We start from the raw sequence: 18,585 nt of genomic DNA on the forward strand, positions 1-18,585 counted from the left end.
CCAGCCTGTCGAACGGGTCGGACCTGACTTAGGACTTGATATAACCTTTTTATCCTTTATAACAATAAACACTGCTGAAATGAAAAGTAGTTATTGACTAAATTCATAAACACCGCAAATTTTGATTACTGAGGTCACCGTGTTTGCGTACTATTTTTTCTAACTCTTAATCATCCAACTTTTGTAGCAACAATTACTAATGTTCGTGTGGTACATATATGATCTTGTTTGGTACTAAATTTATGCTTGGTACCATGCAAAGCCGGAACAAAGTTCAGGCTGTGCCAAACTCGTAGATTGTACCCAAACTTTTCTAATAACGGTACCAAACAACCTATTAAGTACCACAACACGTACCAAACTCGTATTGTAAATCTTTAATGCACGATACAAAGCATACCACAAAACTTACAAAACATACCTGCAAGCAATGAATCCCATCTCCTAGGAATAATGTGAGTATCAAAAGACAACAACTATGATTTAGTTCACGCGTTAATCACATTTCAAATATTGACCAGATAAGTGTGCAATTGTTTTCTCGGTTAAAAACCCTAAACGTTAGCAGATGAAGCACGACCAAACATCAACGAACTGGGCAGTGGGTTGCAACGATTTGGGGAAGAAGCGGGCGGCAGGAGTTGAAATCTGAATTCAAGTGAGACAAAAACAGTGCCTTCCGAGCTACATTGATGTCCCCCTGTCCCAAAACAAGTTTGAAAAGACAACTGTAAGTTTATAATGTGGGGGTATAGCACTTACAGTTACAGTAGTAGAGGACTTACCACTTGCATCGTCTTTGTAAATGCCCTTGCACTTTCCTGGATAGCCATAAGCATTACTATTCCACACGCATGACTACAAAGCCAAACAAAACATATCAGTAAGACTTAAGGTGGTTACTCGACGATTAAAAGGTAGCATAAACAGTACTTGTCGTTGTAGTCAGGGAAGCTAATGGAGTCCAAGGGCCAAGTATGCATTTGCTTCAACTTCCAAACAAGAGCTGCATTATACTGCGTGTCCCTCCAATGTAGAACGAACTCCACAGCTGCTATCTGGAATGAGGAGACCGTATTATGTTAGTACAATAAAATGAGTGAAGTCAATGTTCTTAAACTCCCACCAAACCAGGTTAAGTAAAAACTAATTAAAAACTACATATCACATGATTAGATACCAATTTTTTAACATCCCCAGAATGCTCGGAAGCAGGATTAGTATACATGCTGTCAATGAACCATATCTTCTGGTCTTTCAGTGCAAAAGCAACACACCACCAATGTCCGTTGTCCACAACTGGAACATAGACCTGGACATGATAATTACAAATTCTTACAAATCGCATACCTGTGTGTCGCGGACAATTAATACACCAAAAACTAAAATAACAAATTGTACAAGGACGTTCCTCAAAAAGAAGACAGATCCCGAACTGAGCAAATAGAGAGCAATCATTCAAAGTAAAAGGCATGTAGGAACTTATTTCCAAATCCTTAAAATACGGCCTCATCACTCAGTTATTAGTCCGAAAATAGTCAGACACATGTTGTTGGCATATAATCAGACATATAAACATGGAGTAAAAAGACTAATTAGACTTACCACAGATATATCAGCTGACACAATCTTCTGGAGAGGGGTGGACCACTTCTTCAGCAGACCAGCATATGTTTCCCTCGTCTTTAATTTCTGATACTGTAAAGCACAACAACAAAATAACTAAGCAACCTCGTACGCTTACTTTATTGATTTCATTAATGGTGAATATTAGGAGAACATACCGCAAATGAGGAGTCCAGCATGATTCTGCGAGAATTCGTTGGGTATTCCAGAGCCCATTCCCTGTTGTATATGTTTGCAACGGCCCGAACGTACTGGGAATGCACGTACTCCCTAGGACGCACAACCGAGTAGCACATCATCCGATTTGCATCATTACCATCACACTCGATAAGCATGGCCCCCCTGCAAACATAAAATATAGATACAAGTGATTATCATTACATAAATGTACAACGTACATTAGTGTATACAACGTACTTAAGTGTTACATGAGTAAAAGTTGTAGAACGTACTGCTCTTTCCCTTTAGGATTGTATGACTCCACATAAGCTACTACGTCACTCTCAAGTTTTTTCATTCGTACTCGCGTCTGCCGATAGCGTGTTTTTGGGTTTGTTCTCGGAATCCTTAGGATCAATTTCTCCCGTGGTCGTTCTTGGTCATCAGTTTGGAGATTCTCATCAGTGGTGTTCCCTTCAGTGGGGTTATCTTGACTGGTGTTCTCTTCACTGTTCTTATCTTCAGAGGGGTTCTCTTGAGCGATGTTCTCCAAGGGCGATGCTGCAACCGTTCCTTGCACAGGACCATTAGCCGGTCCCTCATCATCGTCATCATCCCTATTATTCGGCCCCCCATCCTTGACGCCACCATCCTGCTCTTCCGGCTCCTCAACATTCTCCTCACCATTGTCTTCACCATCCTCTTTGTCTTCAACTACACCCAGCTGTCCCACCTTCTCCGATGACATTCCATCTGGAAGTGGCCCGTCACCAGCTTGAACCTGTCCGTGCTGATGTGTCTGGTCGACCGGGTGCTTGCTTGTTTCTGGGTCAATTGCTACTACACCAACATCATCAGCAGTGTGGACCAAAGGTACATCACCGTGGCTGACCGGGTCTAGGGGATTCATAACTGGCACACTCCCATGAGGGCCCAAAAATACACGTCCCCCATCAGACGGTTGCAACTCCACATCGGAATCGTCATCGGCATCCAACTCTGTAAGCACCTTATTGACAGACTTGTCCAACGGCATAGCCACACCATCAACATCTATCGTCAAATGATCGGTAGCATGATATGACCTCATTCCTCTTTCACGGGATACGCCCCGACGATCTAGCAATAATGGAGCAAGCTGCCCCATAACCTAAACAGAAAAAAAGGTAAAGTAATTCATACACACAGACATGACTCCTCCAGACCTTGGTGAGTACTATTTTTTACTAGTTAAACATATATGCCTGTTTATCACTAACACTCAATATTTGAAAATTATCCCACTACAAAGAGTACCAAACAACATCAATATCATTCATATGGTACACCTAAAGACATTTATGAGTACTATTTGAAACCCTAAAACATTTATGGCTATTAATCACGAACATCAACATAAAATTGAGGAAATCGTTTAACTTCCCATACCATCTCTGTGACCTCCTGAGCTAGGGTGCGTCTCCATTCTGAAGAAGTCATCTGTGCTACCATCTCAGCAACCTCTACTGCGGGAGACCGTCTACCCTCCCTGCCGTAAAGGGGATGAGGATCCCCGTACACAACATCAACAGTCTGGAAAGATTATAAAAGGAATAGATTTCAGTCAGATTAGATAATACAAAATTTAATATGACAAATACGACCGACTAACAACCAGTTACCCACCGTAATCCTTCCATAATCTTCACTCGCTTTCCTATCCCGATTCTTGGCCTCATCCACTTCCTCCTGTGTCCAGACTTTGATCCTGGGAAACTCATCCCATCTCACAGGATGCCTGCATATATGGTCTAGGTAGAAAATCTGTAAAACAAATCCACTTTCAGATAAGGCACTGTAATATAAGACAGGATACTAACACCACAACAATAACAGTATTAACCTTTTATATAATTTAAAACATTAAATATTTCAGTAAGATAGACGCACCAGCAAAAACAACACACAACCACCAGTCCCAGCGGCATACCCCTGATGGTCTATCTTCCGCTGACAGGCGTCTCCGTAGACTAAAAGCCATGTGTGACAAAACTCACACCAATTGTACAGTGATGCATTCTTTGCCACGGAAACTGCACCTAGCAATTTTAAAGACATGTTACCCCCATCGGTAGAAGGACATAAAATCTGCCCCAGCAACACAATCATGAAAATTTCCATGAACAAGGCCCTATCACGCTGATTAGCCAGGGGCTTTATCTTTCCTTCACCGTCAACCGGCCCTGCCAATTCCTTTGCAGATTTTGCTATGATTATTGTGCTCTTTGAGGTTGATGTATTCTTTTCACCATACTTGAGGGCCATCGCTTTAAGGGTGCCTGGAGGAAGATCAGACTCCTTCACTGGCACCGGAAGACCGCTGTTCTGGAATCCGAATACATATTCCCAATGGGAAGCAGTTATCGGCAACACATGGTGTTATTCGGATGGAACACTACAAGAGGGGGGGTGAATTGTAGTATGGAACTTTCTAGCCAATTTTGCGGAATTATAAAGAAACTTTAAGCAAGTAGAGAAACAATGCAAGAGAGATTTTACGAGGAAACTTTCTACGCCCAACTAGAAAGAAAACCTCGACCCACTAGGGATTTCAACTTAAACTCTTTTCACTATAGGGCAACAACTCAGTTACAAACCTATAAGGAACTCGGGCATTACTTGAGTTCCTCTACGAACTCAAGTTCCAATAGTTGTTCCTCAAACAACTACGCTCTCACTGACTTCCCTAGAAGTCTCTCTTGACTCTTTTGCTTCACTCAAAGCCTATCAGCTTCTCTCTCATAGACTTCACTCAAAGCCTCCCCAAATACAACAGGAACTCACTCAAGTTCCTACCCCATACACATCAGGAACTCACTCAAGTTCCTGCCCAAAACTTATACAAGAATTCACTCAAACCCTTGACAAATTACCCATTACAAGAGCTCACTCAACCCTTGAACAACTCTTAAAATATAGACATTTGATAATTGATTAAACTCTAATATGTAGAGAGTGAATAACTGTAAAGGAACTCGGAACTGTCAGGAACTTTGAACTGTAGGAACTGACTCTAAAAACGTGGAAAACAAAATATAATTTCTGTAAAATTATTCCACATAAACCAGACCCTTTTTGGAATGACAACGCAAGTCAGACACTCTTGAATGAATGAGAAAGCTCTCCTTTTATAGAGGAAGAAACCTCAACCACTTTCTCCATAATCTTCTCCACTAACAACCACTATGCCCTTCAATTTAGGCATGATCCCATGACTTTAGTCAGTAGAGAAAATCATGGAGTTAGGGCTAAGCATAATCAGGTTTTCCATGATCTCCTATTATTTCTCCACTAATGTAGTTTTTCCAAAACAACGTAAAACAATGATTTTAATTTTCTAAAACAAAACCTTTTAAATCTGATTTTAATAAAATAGAAAAATAAATTTTATTAAAATAAAATAACTAACAATCAGATTTTATTTTACAAAAAGATTAATTATTTTTTATTTATTAAAAATAAAATTTTAAACACATTAAACTACAAAAGATATTCAAAACAAATCCTAGAATGAATAGGACATTATTAAAAACGAATTTTAAATAATAAATAAATAAATATATGATATAAAAATCAGAATCCTAACTAAAATAAGATTTTATAAAAATTATCTTTTATTTTAAAAATATAAATAAATAGAGTTTTACTAGGAGATAAATACTCAAAGTCAAAGGTAAATCCCTAACAACTAGGAGTGTTAAAAGCCACGTTATTGACACTTAAAATTACCTTAAAACTAGGAGTATTCTAGGAAGATAAACTGACGTTATTTCTCATAAGTTCCGACAAGTTCCTTTTGGCACCGTGTTCCTCAATTATTCAAGTTTCTACATACTTACATGAATCCTAGAAAATAAACTCTTATTTTCTTCTTCATGCTTCATGATGCTCCAACTCAAGAGCCTCATGTTGATAGTTCCGCCTCTGGAACTTCTCCATGCTTGTTCCTACTCAGGAACTTTATACTCGTTGTTCCTCGTAGGATCTGCTGAGGAACTGATCTGTTTGTGTTCCTTTGAAGAACTTTGTTGCAGCTTGGATACTTGATTTATTGACTTGAACTCTTCATGTTTGTTTCTTCATCAAACCTATATTTGTTTCGTATACATATTGAAACTCAAACATAGGTTAGTCGTTTGCTAGTTGTCATCAAAACCATAAAGTCAGTGATGACAACCAATACAAGCAAGATGAAGAAAACCAAACTAATAAACAAGTATGCAGTAGTTAAGGACACAAAATCTAAGTCTAATGGTATACTTATATAATTAGACTTCTCTTCTGAAGTTCCCTTCACTTCTTGAGTTCCTTTCAGGAACTTCACTTCTTCTTGTATATATCTTCAGAAATTTCCAACTAAATGATCTTTATTAACCTTCATTACTTGTTCATGCACATCTAAACAATACACACATTAGTTAGATAATCATCATTTGTTCATAATCATCAAAACACTATATTACTCAACAATATTCCCCCTTTTTGATGATGACAAACAAATGATGCTTATCGCAAATTAGACATTAAAGATTTACATTAATTCCCCCTTAATAATACAGACTGGAAACTATTGAACAAGTCATGCATAAGAGGATTTAGACTTGACTATATTAGACAATAAGCATTATACATAATCTTCCCCCTTTTGTCATTATCGAAAAGGACATTCTTACACATATTTGCTTTAGGTAAATCATATATACATATTGCTATATGCCACAATTACCACCATAAAGGTTAAACACTTGTTAGTCCTAAAAGTCTCAAGATGCTCAATTTTCAAACTTAGGATGCATATGCTACACGAATTTCCAATTCACAATCCAAAGATCCAACTTTAAAATTACTGAAGGAACTTGACAAATAATAAATTAAAGTCAAGCATAGATCAAATTTGAAAGTCAAAAATGGATTAAGAGAGTATGATATTGTAATATCGGGCTCAAAGAAGTATGAGAGAAATTTATGGAACAATTTGAATAGAGGGAACTTTGAGATAGATAGTGTGCTCTATAGTTAGGTTTTCAAAGTGAGGTTCTTAACAATCATTAGAGTTTATCACTTTACCTCACAATCTTGAAATTTCTTCTAAACATAACACACGTTCACCATGATATGTACCAATCAAGTTCACTTCTCTTCAACCACCAACTTTCCTTGAGAAACACACTGATAAAAGGAACTTGAACGTATTTCATCAAGTTCTTTCAATTTTTGTTTATGTTCCCCTTTCAACTGATTCCATGAGTAAACGTCTTCAGAATCATATGTCATCTAGGAAATAATAAGGATTTGATCACCCTTGTTTTTCTTTTTCTTTTTCTTTTTTTTTTCATTTTTTTTTTCATCATACCTTTTTTTTTTTGAAACAAGGGTGTCATTACACGTTGTGGCACTTTCCTAGAGTTTTTAAGTACAACAGTAAAGAGAAAATATATTCATACATACTTGAGTTCCACCACCAAATATGAATCATTTACATTTGTTCCTCTCTTATTCCCCCAGAGTTTCTTACCATTCCTCTCTTCATTTTGGAGCTTGTAAGTGTAGCTCCATCTAATGATTTCCCTCGAAATATCAATTGATAAAGTATAATAAACTTGCTTCTCACTTCTTCCACAAACTTCCCCCTCAAAATGTATCCATCCATTTATAACTCTTTATGTATCATCAAACCATACAAATCAATGAATATTAACTTAGAGCTCGTGGGAAGTAGTATATTTGAAGTGTCGGGATATGAGTGGAATGATAATTTTGGAAATAAGGATCTTCGAAGTTATGAAATGTTAATGATAGGAATAAAGAATACAACGTAGAGATACAATACTGGATTGTAGAGTATGATTGTACTTAGCACGGACACACAACCCAAAGGTTGTAGAATAATGCTAATGGCTCGGCACAATAGAACACTCTTTGCGAATGTAGTATAATGCTCAACCCAATCACGAACACACAAACCAGTCTTGTGGAAAGCTGTTGTTCTTCAAATACATATGGTGTGGATAAGTGGAAGTTGGTTAAAATATAGGTTTGTTCCCTCTGACAATATTAAGCAAGATAAAGAACTATTTTTATGGGAATCTACTTGCCTAGTTCCATCAATGTTTCTTCCATTGTTTCTTTGGCAACTTAGGATTTTTTTGTTTGATAGCATCCATATAGTTCTATTATGAGACCTCTAATACTCTTTGGGCAAGTGAGTATGCCTTTTACAGCACAAAATATAACTGCGACACATTTACTTTAAGCATACATAATTGCCTTATCTAAATATGTATAGGAGTTCCAAATCAACAAAACTCATAGAAAAGACTAGGTTATGCTCATGTCATTGCTTCATTAAGTATTGATCCTCTAAACAGTCCATGAATAGATGAAATCATAAGGAAAGCATAATCACATAATGCATTTCAAGACTTGTACAATTAAATTAATAAGTAAACAATATAACACATTAAAACATGATATGATATGAATAAGAAAAATGTACCTTATATAATTTTTTATCATGTGTATGATTACTTTGAGGTGCTGGACTAATTTTGATGAATTTATGTTCGAGTTCCTTGAGTGCTAGTTCCATCATCTTGATGCCCTCATATCTTATGGAAACTTTCACTTACACTCGAATATTGTCAATCATTCTTCAAAAGTTCCTTCATCATGTTAATATAAACACTTATGCTCATGAACCCTTTAAAAAAATTCGTTAGGATCTACACTTATGTATATATATCATTGTAAATATATATACTAATGAATCAGTTTCTCTTGAAAACAAAAAATAGTAATTTTAAAATCATTTTTCAAGAAGGAACTTGACATTGTTCCTTATAGGCAAAAAGAAGTCATATTCTGTTTGGAACAACCTAAGTCCCATATGTGCATCAACATAAAATTATACATAATTACCTTATAAGCAAGCTAATGGAGTGAGAGTCTCCTAAAAATCAATACCTTTTTTACTGGTTGTTCCTTTCAAGAACCAACCTTCTCCGAGTTCCGTTGCCGATGTCATTGATAAATTGATTAAATGAAAGTTGTAGTGCACATAGGAACTCGATGACTGAAATTGGCAATTTCTCTACTACTAGAGAAGTAGTGGAACTTGTTGCATGATATTGATTGATCGAGTTGATCTTTTTAGTTGTCCAAAGTTACAACCATTGTAGGTAGAACCAAACAATATAGTGAATTTTCTCTCATAGAACAATCGTTGTCGAGATATAACGAGGTGTTCCCCCTTAGTTGGAGCCACCTCATTTTTCATGTTTCAAGTAAGCTAGAACATGTTCCTATGGTATTCATGAAAATTGTCCATCTTGAGCTATTTTAATATGAGTAATTTGGAAAAAAAATAAAACTCAAGTGTAATACTTTTGTGCAAATTTATGATTAGCAAGTTAGTCTAAATAAATATATACTCAAACATAATAACAACATATAATGTTCCTGGAAAATTTACTTCACGAAAGAAACATGAAACATATATTTTGTTCCATTGAACTTAGGTTAACAAGAATCAAGAACTTGTACATGAAAAACTTTGACACCATAAATTTAATGTCAAATAGTTTATGTACCATTTATCAAGTTACTGTAACCTTGAGTTTGTTGATTGTTCCACCAGATCTTAGGAAGAGTTCCTTTGATCAATGGAACTTATTATTATGCATTTTATAAATATTAAATTTCAAAATAAAACCTATGACACAAATAAGGTTAGTTTGCACAACAATTTAAGGGAAACAGGTTATCAAAAAAATATTCAACATTAATTAACACAAGTAAAATGAGGGAACAACCTTACTAACATTTCACATGATTGAGTTCCTTTGAGATGTTCAAAGTGACTTCCAATTATATAGTTCATGTGAGTTGATTCGTTGATATGACCCATCATATTTGAAAGGAACTTACATGTTGGTGGAACTGGAACTAGTTTACATCTTAAGTTCCAAGTTCCGAGCCTGAGTTCCTCTTCACTGTTCCAACGAATCTAATGGATTTCCAACTCATTTTTTCTTGGTGTAGTTCTGATGTTGTTCCTTTACCTCATACACACACTCAATCATGAGTTATAAACCTGTAAAAATAATTTCGCTTCTACTACCTTCCAAAATCATGCATTAGTAGTAAATATATTTAGGTAGCATAATTTAGAAGATTAAAGTATACAAAAATTGTATACTAACAGACCTGTAAACAATTCATGGTCTTGGGAACCTGACATAATTTCAGTTCCTTTCTTTTTAGCAGTAGCATCTTAGAAAATGATTATTTTAAACTGCTAGATCTAAGATTTAACATGCATACATATAATAAATATTCAATATACTCATAATACATGAAAAATCCGTTATTTGGACAATAAAATGATATAACATTAAATTATGCAGCCCAAAGAATAAAGTTTCCTTTGCAGGGAAACCAAGTTCCAAGAGTGGCTATATGCATTGTTCCTTTGTCTTGTTCCTTGAACCATTCAAATAATGCATGAATGCAAAATCAGTTTTAGAATCTGAAATTTGTCTCACAAAAACATATTTGAGACAATCCAAAATCGATTAAACAAATTTTAAAATATATTTGAACAATTTTCATAAAACGTTGTTAGGAACTTGATTTAAATAAATAGCGTATGCATATAAAGATCTCAAAAATTAGATGTTTACCTTAACTGTATCATTAAGGATCTTTTCGTTGCAGCCTTTATCTGTTCCTTGGAATGGTGCTGAAATGAGTTCCTTTATTCGAAAGTTTCTCTTCGGATTTTGATCCTTGTTCGGATGTGGGGAGATGATGTAATGTATTTTTATAATGTCGCACCTTCGTGAGTTCCTAAGTATAACTCGTGGGTCAACAATGATCCAGCGAGTTCCTCAATGTAGAACTTAAATTAACAGGAACTCTGACATATTAATGTGCACATTTGTTTGTTCCTGTACCAATTTCTTTGTCGAGGGAACCCAACAGATTTGGGTCCCTTCTTGTTAGTAGTAACTGTTAAGAAATTAATCAACACAACAACTAATACCAAGATACAATATGCCTTCATATAAATGATATTCAATATATTCATGAAGCATATAAAATAATAGTTTTTAGGCAGAGAAAAAATAAGTAGGATATTTTGTTGCCTAAAAATTAAAAACTCCGAGTTCCACATATATGCATTTTCAAAATACGTTTCCTTGAAATAAATTTAATGTACTGAAGTTTGAAAAAATAAATTGAAAAATCATTTATTAAATATAGATTTTAGATTTTTCAAATTCAATTTTAAATCAAAACAAAACAGAAGTTCCATTAGAAACAATGCAAGGAACACGCAATAAATTAATGTATGCACACAAAGAAGGTCTAAAGGAATAGATATTTACCTTAGAAGATCGCCAGTTATACCTTGACTGACTTTTATTCAACAATAAAAGTCAGATCTGCCTTGTTCCTTTGAATGGGTAGGATCGAGTTCCTTTCATCAAGTTTCTTGTAATTGTTCCTCCTTCCAGGAACTTAACTCAGCAGGGTTTCCTGCTTATCAGCGAGTTCCGGCTCTGATACCAATTGTTATTCGGATGGAACACTACAAGAGGGGGGGTGAATTGTAGTATGGAACTTTCTAGCCAATTTTGCGGAATTATAAAGAAACTTTAAGCAAGTAGAGAAACAATGCAAGAGAGATTTTACGAGGAAACTTTCTACGCCCAACTAGAAAGAAAACCTCGACCCACTAGGGATTTCAACTTAAACTCTTTTCACTATAGGGCAACAACTCAGTTACAAACCTATAAGGAACTCGGGCATTACTTGAGTTCCTCTACGAACTCAAGTTCCAATAGTTGTTCCTCAAACAACTACGCTTTCACTGACTTCCCTAGAAGTCTCTCTTGACTCTTTTGCTTCACTCAAAGCCTATCAGCTTCTCTCTCATAGACTTCACTCAAAGCCTCCCCAAATACAACAGGAACTCACTCAAGTTCCTACCCCATACACATCAGGAACTCACTCAAGTTCCTGCCCAAAACTTATACAAGAATTCACTCAAACCCTTGACAAATTACCCATTACAAGAGCTCACTCAACCCTTGAACAACTCTTAAAATATAGACATTTGATAATTGATTAAACTCTAATATGTAGAGAGTGAATAACTGTAAAGGAACTCGGAACTGTCAGGAACTTTGAACTGTAGGAACTGACTCTAAAAACGTGGAAAACAAAATATAATTTCTGTAAAATTATTCCACATAAACCAGACCCTTTTTGGAATGACAACGCAAGTCAGACACTCTTGAATGAATGAGAAAGCTCTCCTTTTATAGAGGAAGAAACCTCAACCACTTTCTCCATAATCTTCTCCACTAACAACCACTAAGCCCTTCAATTTAGGCATGATCCCATGACTTTAGTCAGTAGAGAAAATCATGGAGTTAGGGCTAAGCATAATCAGGTTTTCCATGATCTCCTATTATTTCTCCACTAATGTAGTTTTTCCAAAACAACGTAAAACAATGATTTTAATTTTCTAAAACAAAACCTTTTAAATCTGATTTTAATAAAATAGAAAAATAAATTTTATTAAAATAAAATAACTAACAATCAGATTTTATTTTACAAAAAGATTAATTATTTTTTATTTATTAAAAATAAAATTTTAAACACATTAAACTACAAAAGATATTCAAAACAAATCCTAGAATGAATAGGACATTATTAAAAACGAATTTTAAATAATAAATAAATAAATATATGATATAAAAATCAGAATCCTAACTAAAATAAGATTTTATAAAAATTATCTTTTATTTTAAAAACATAAATAAACAGAGTTTTACTAGGAGATAAATACTCAAAGTCAAAGGTAAATCCCTAACAACTAGGAGTGTTAAAAGCCACGTTATTGACACTTAAAATTACCTTAAAACTAGGAGTATTCTAGGAAGATAAACTGACGTTATTTCTCATAAGTTCCGACAAGTTCCTTTTGGCACCGTGTTCCTCAATTATTCAAGTTTCTACATACTTACATGAATCCTAGAAAATAAACTCTTATTTTCTTCTTCATGCTTCATGATGCTCCAACTCAAGAGCCTCATGTTGATAGTTCCGCCTCTGGAACTTCTCCATGCTTGTTCCTACTCAGGAACTTTATACTCGTTGTTCCTCGTAGGATCTGCTGAGGAACTGATCTGTTTGTGTTCCTTTGAAGAACTTTGTTGCAGCTTGGATACTTGATTTATTGACTTGAACTCTTCATGTTTGTTTCTTCATCAAACCTATATTTGTTTCGTATACATATTGAAACTCAAACATAGGTTAGTCGTTTGCTAGTTGTCATCAAAACCATAAAGTCAGTGATGACAACCAATACAAGCAAGATGAAGAAAACCAAACTAATAAACAAGTATGCAGTAGTTAAGGACACAAACTCTAAGTCTAATGGTATACTTATATAATTAGATTTCTCTTCTAAAGTTCCCTTCACTTCTTGAGTTCCTTTCAGGAACTTCACTTCTTCTTGTATATATCTTCAGAAATTTCCAACTAAATGATCTTTATTAACCTTCATTACTTGTTCATGCACATCTAAACAATACACACATTAGTTAGATAATCATCATTTGTTCATAATCATCAAAACACTATATTACTCAACACATGGCCGTCCCCTCCAACAAGGTAACTGTTACCCCCATCCAACCGGGACATCAGCCAGTAGCACAGCTTCCTAGGTAGCTTGGATATTTTCAAATCCAACATCCCCCCGAAACCCATTTTCCTAACGCAACTTCTCCTTGACTCATCAAAAGCAGCAATAATCTTAGAAAATGCATCCGTGCGACAGATAACGCTTGGTTGCTACACATAATAGTTTAAGTAAAAATAAATTAACTGACAAAACCTAATCAAAATACACAATTCATCTTTAAATAAAGGATCAATAGTACCTTCCGGCCACAATTAGCCCGCTGAGTAGCAACTACCACGCCGTGAAACTTCGCATACTCACCCCTAGACATAGGATGTTTGGGAATCGGTACCTAAACATGAAAAAAACATTAGCATCAACTACGTAGAAAAAACATTATTATACCATAAAAATCCTTAAAAACAATGAATAAATTTCAAAATTATATACCCGCACAAACATCCTCCTGTTATTCCCTCTGATTGCCTTCTGTTTTGCAGGGGGCTTTCCTTTTGCTACCCCTGTTTCATCAAACTTCCTACCCATCTGCTTAGTCGCAGGAAGTATCGTCTTCTTCACAGGTCTCCTTCCCTCGTCAACATCATCATAATCCTCTCTACGCCTCTTCCGCATCATCTGCAGATGTGCCTTCTTCTTCAAAGCATTCTGCCCGACCTCCTTCCAACTCTTCCCTCTTTTCTGAACGCGAACAACAACATCCTCTCCTTCATCTTCATACCCACCATCCATATATTCACCGTCTTCGTCTTCTATATCTTCTTCCTCCTCTACTTCATCGTATGAAATAACCCTCCTGCTTTTAGCAGATTGCCTTTTCTTTGGCGCACGTTTCACTGTTCTCTGGCATAATTCATCCTCGAATTCTTCGTCCTCATATATCTCATCCTCATATTCATCATCTTCAACATCTTCATATGCATCCCCGTCAAAAACAGATTCTTCACTGTCATCCCCAGACAGCGATCGCCCTTCCTCATCTTCTTCCATTTCTTCATCGACGACAGGGTCTTTGCCCTTTAGCTTACTATTCCGAGCAACTTCCACGCGATTTTCCTTAAAAATAATATTGAAATACATATCTTGTTAATAAACGTATAACAATATACATACTATCAATTATCAGCAAATACGATACACTCATAAAAAGAGCAGTGACACTCACCCTAGGTTTGCTGCTGCTACCACTTTGTCCCTTGATAACCATCCTACAAATACAATTTTACCAATCATTATACCATGCATACCTTCGATATAACAGTACCAAACACATTGATAATTTAGGTTTGGTTCCAAAGAAAATACCAAATCATATATCCTTTACCTAAATGTATCAAAATATGTAATATTTTCCATTTGGTACCAGATCAAGTACCAAACAACAATCAAACAAACAAAGGTAGTTTTAAAAGCATGCCATCACACGAATTAAAAATTAATCAGGCACCCCTTCATATCAGTTTAACTTTACCTAAACGAAGGCTTATCAAATTACTTAATTCGACTTGGAAAGTAATTCAACAACAAACATCACAGTATAGAATTCGCATAATAACCACAAATTAACCACAAATTAACCCCAAATATGAAAATTCCATAAAAATAGCTACTTCATCACTAAATTAAATATACACTTAAATTTCCATTAACAAGAGCTACTTCAAGTAATTAGAACATAATTGTGAAAAAAATTCACTTTCAATTCATCAGCAACACAATTGTCAAACAAAATGGTGAAACCCTAAAAATCAAATCAGCCCCAAAAAACTGTGAATACAAAAAATATTACCAAAACAAGAACTAAAGAACAATTCATACAGAAATAAATTAACTTCACCTGGAAAGTAATTCAGAAGTTCCTTAGTTAACAAATATCACCAAATATAATCGCCCTGGCAAACACCCTTTTTGGACTGTATGAATTGGAAACCGGTCACGAAGTGGCTAACCTTCTAACGAGAGACTGAGAATTTGGGCAGTTCTTGACGGAGAATTTGGAGGGAGATCAATTGAGCGGGAGAGCACGCAAGGAGGAAGAAGACTAAAGAACCGTATTTTGGAAAGAAACAGTAAAAATGAAACCATCACCTGATTTTTTACATAACATTAAATTAATAATCAGCAAATTATAAAATACAAATTAAAGATAAATTGAAAAGTCAAAAAAAATTTTGAAATTCAAATTTTGGAACAGAATTTTAGAGAGAGAAGTTGCAAAATATCTGAAGTGGTGATTAAGGGTGGGCCACCCACCTTTACTCCACTTACAATTACCTTCTTGTCCCTAGTATACCATTGTTATGGTATACCCAGTATCGTTTTAGACAACCTCTTGTTCGCAACTCGGTACTGCTAAAGATCACAATCTATACTCATATATTCAAAGTCGTACAAAAATTTACAAGACATGTCATCAACTTTACAAGGAATGTACGTACAAAAATTTTGCATCATAAGTCTCAAATATAAGACCAGCAAGATGTAAGGTAGAAGTTTTCCCATCTTAGTCAACTATTTGTTATGATTTTTTCTCTACGTAAATATATAAATTGGAATAATGAATATTTATTACGAAGTTTATATAATTTCCCTAGACATTTTTCAAAGTCATACAAAAATTTGCAAGACATGTCATCAACTTTACAAGGAGATATACGTACAAAAATTTTGCATCATAATTCTCGAATATGAGACCAGCAAGATGTAAGGTAGAAGTTTTCCAATCTTAGTCAACTATTTGTTATGATTTTTTCTCCACGTAAATATATAAATTGGAATAATGAATATTTATTACGAAGTACTATGTACTAACTCTTACAATTATTTTATACTTTCACTAGATGTTGATGGGCAAAAAATTTTGACAACAAATATTTTTGAAATAGAGAAAATAGTTCAAAGTAACAATTATTCATGCATGCTACAATCAAATTATAGGAGAAGAAAGTGAGATGTTTACATTGTTCATATCTATAATCTATACTATATATTAAAAAATGTGTATAAGAAATTTTACGAGACACGTGACGCTCTGTTTATGAGTCATACGTTTCTGGTTTGAGTAAGATTTGAACTCTTGACCTTGAATTTAAACAATGAATCTTTTACCACTAAGCTATTACATGTTTCATGTTATCATTGCAAAAAAAAATATATAAGTAAATTGTAGATGTTATTAATGTAGTAACTAGGGGTATCGGCCGGGCCAAAAAACTAGTAATCTATTAAAAAGTGTTTATAAGAAAGTCTACGTACCATGTCATATGACGATCTTCTCCTTTAATTCGACACATGTCATTCCATGTGGATTACCACTTGATTCAAATACTAGTAATTTATCCACTTGCCTATGTCATGATACAAGTATTTTTTTTACAAATGAATATAATAAGTGATGATAAAATCAATAACTTAATAAGCGTATAAGTTAATTATAACTTTTTTTTTTAAAATTTGCAAATAGGCATAATTAAAGTTATCCAAGCCCGAAACATTTGCCCAAGCCAAAAACTAATCTATTATCATACTAAAGGTGGCTTACATATAAGAGTTATGTTATTAAAAAAAAACTCACATGCATACGAGTCTAGACTAGTTGTTTCATGATATTGAAAAAGAAGAAGAGATAAAATCATTAATACTCCCTCCGTTCCGGAATACTCGACCCGGTTTGACCGGCACAGAGTTTAAGAGAATTGAATTGACTTATTTAATTTAATAGGTAGTAGTTGATAGTGGGGTATTATTTTAATGTTGTTAGTGGGAAATGTGTAAAGGGGTGGGGTTGAGGAGAGTAGGGGTTGAATTTTTAATTATTTTTTGCATGGAGTAGGGGGTAGGTGGGTTAATAGGGGTGGAGTGAGAAATAATATAATATTGTTAGAATATTTCCATTTTTAGAAACAAGTCAAGTATTAAGGGACGGCCCGATAAGAAAAACAGGTCAAGTATTCCGGGACGGAGGGAGTATATAATTCGTATAAGATTAACATATATATTACTCTATCTATTAATGATTGATTTTAGAATAGAATCAAGCTTGTATGATCGGTTTAGGTTTCCTCCTTCACATACTTGTATTTGATCTAACGAAGTTTATCACAGTGATGAATATTGTACGGTTGTACCCGCGATGAATAATATCTACTATTTTGGGAAAATTCTACTTAAAGACGAACTTGCCTTGATAATGGTGCTAACAATCGATTGAGCAAGATAACTTAGAGTAACGAGAGTAAGTCGTAAAAGCATAGAATGAGAGTATTATTATTACTTAGTATTTCGTGTGTACAAACTAACCTAGATGAGCCATTTTATAGGCATTATAAGTGTAACGTACAAACATAAATGTACATAATTGGGTAATAAATAGGTATTAACGGCTTGCTTTAGGAACGGTCCGTAACCGTTGCCTTTCCTTCAACCGTTGAGAGCAAGATAGAAGGGTGCTTTGTCACGCCTTGCTGGCAGCCACATATGCTCCACTTGTCATGTTTGACCACGTCACCAAGAGGGTATTTTCCCCCTAACAATTGTCCCCAAAACCCATTTTGAATTTATTCCGGGAAGTTTAAAAGGAGAAAGGGTTTTACGAGAAAAGGGTGGAAACTACCTCTTGTTCCTCCCAATGCTGACGGCGTTAATGTAATAATGATCCTTAGAGAGACCAACCGCCCATCTATGCCCATAAATACTCTTGCCCGTTCAACCACTTTCACACGCTTTCTCACTCTCTCTCTTCTCACTTCTTGAAAGAACAACCGGTACCTTTCTCTCTCTCTCTCTTCCTCAGGTAACTGCTCCTCTTCCATCTTCTCTCCTTTTCCCTTTCAAATTCCTTTATGTCGCAGAGGATGGGAACAAAATCCACCCGTGCGAAGAACAAAAAGGTAGTGATAGAGTGGGATTTGGACGAAGGGTCGATTTTTAGCCCTACCCACATCTTGGATAAGAAAAATGCTCGGCCGGCCACTTGGGGGAAACAAGACGTGGCGGCGCTTAGGGAAGAATGTGGCTTCCCTCCGTCGGCGGTGATTCGATTGCCG

General features: G+C 35.3%; 1 protein-coding gene across 1 annotated transcript; it reads right to left on the reverse strand.

Annotated features, from left to right (window-relative positions):
• Positions 1–13,467: 13,467 nt before the first annotated feature.
• LOC110791026 (uncharacterized) lies at positions 13,468–18,351 on the reverse strand. The gene is made up of 7 exons (XM_056842303.1): positions 18,133–18,351; positions 15,490–15,628; positions 15,359–15,377; positions 14,706–14,748; positions 13,973–14,596; positions 13,782–13,874; positions 13,468–13,692 (listed from the first exon to the last, which is right to left on the reverse strand). The coding sequence occupies exons 1-7, from the start codon at positions 18,349–18,351 to the stop codon at positions 13,468–13,470; spliced, it is 1,362 nt and encodes a 453-aa protein (XP_056698281.1).
• Positions 18,352–18,585: the final 234 nt, after the last annotated feature.

The sequence above is a fragment of the Spinacia oleracea genome, chromosome 4 (genome assembly GCF_020520425.1).
Source record: "Spinacia oleracea cultivar Varoflay chromosome 4, BTI_SOV_V1, whole genome shotgun sequence".
NCBI lineage: Eukaryota > Viridiplantae > Streptophyta > Magnoliopsida > Caryophyllales > Amaranthaceae > Spinacia > Spinacia oleracea.

What these genes read in the sequence shown, in the direction of transcription:
- LOC110791026 (XM_056842303.1), bottom strand. Translation starts at nt 18,351, where the DNA reads ATGGAAGAGGAGCAGTTACCTGAGGAAGAGAGAGAGAGAGAAAGGTAC. An exon ending in GTAGTTTCCACCCTTTTCTC is followed by an intron (nt 15,629 to 18,132) that starts GTAAAACCCTTT and finishes GTAAAAAATCAG; the next exon opens with GTGATGGTTTCATTTTTACT. An exon ending in GTAGCAGCAGCAAACCTAGG is followed by an intron (nt 14,597 to 14,705) that starts GTGAGTGTCACT and finishes ATTATTTTTAAG; the next exon opens with GAAAATCGCGTGGAAGTTGC.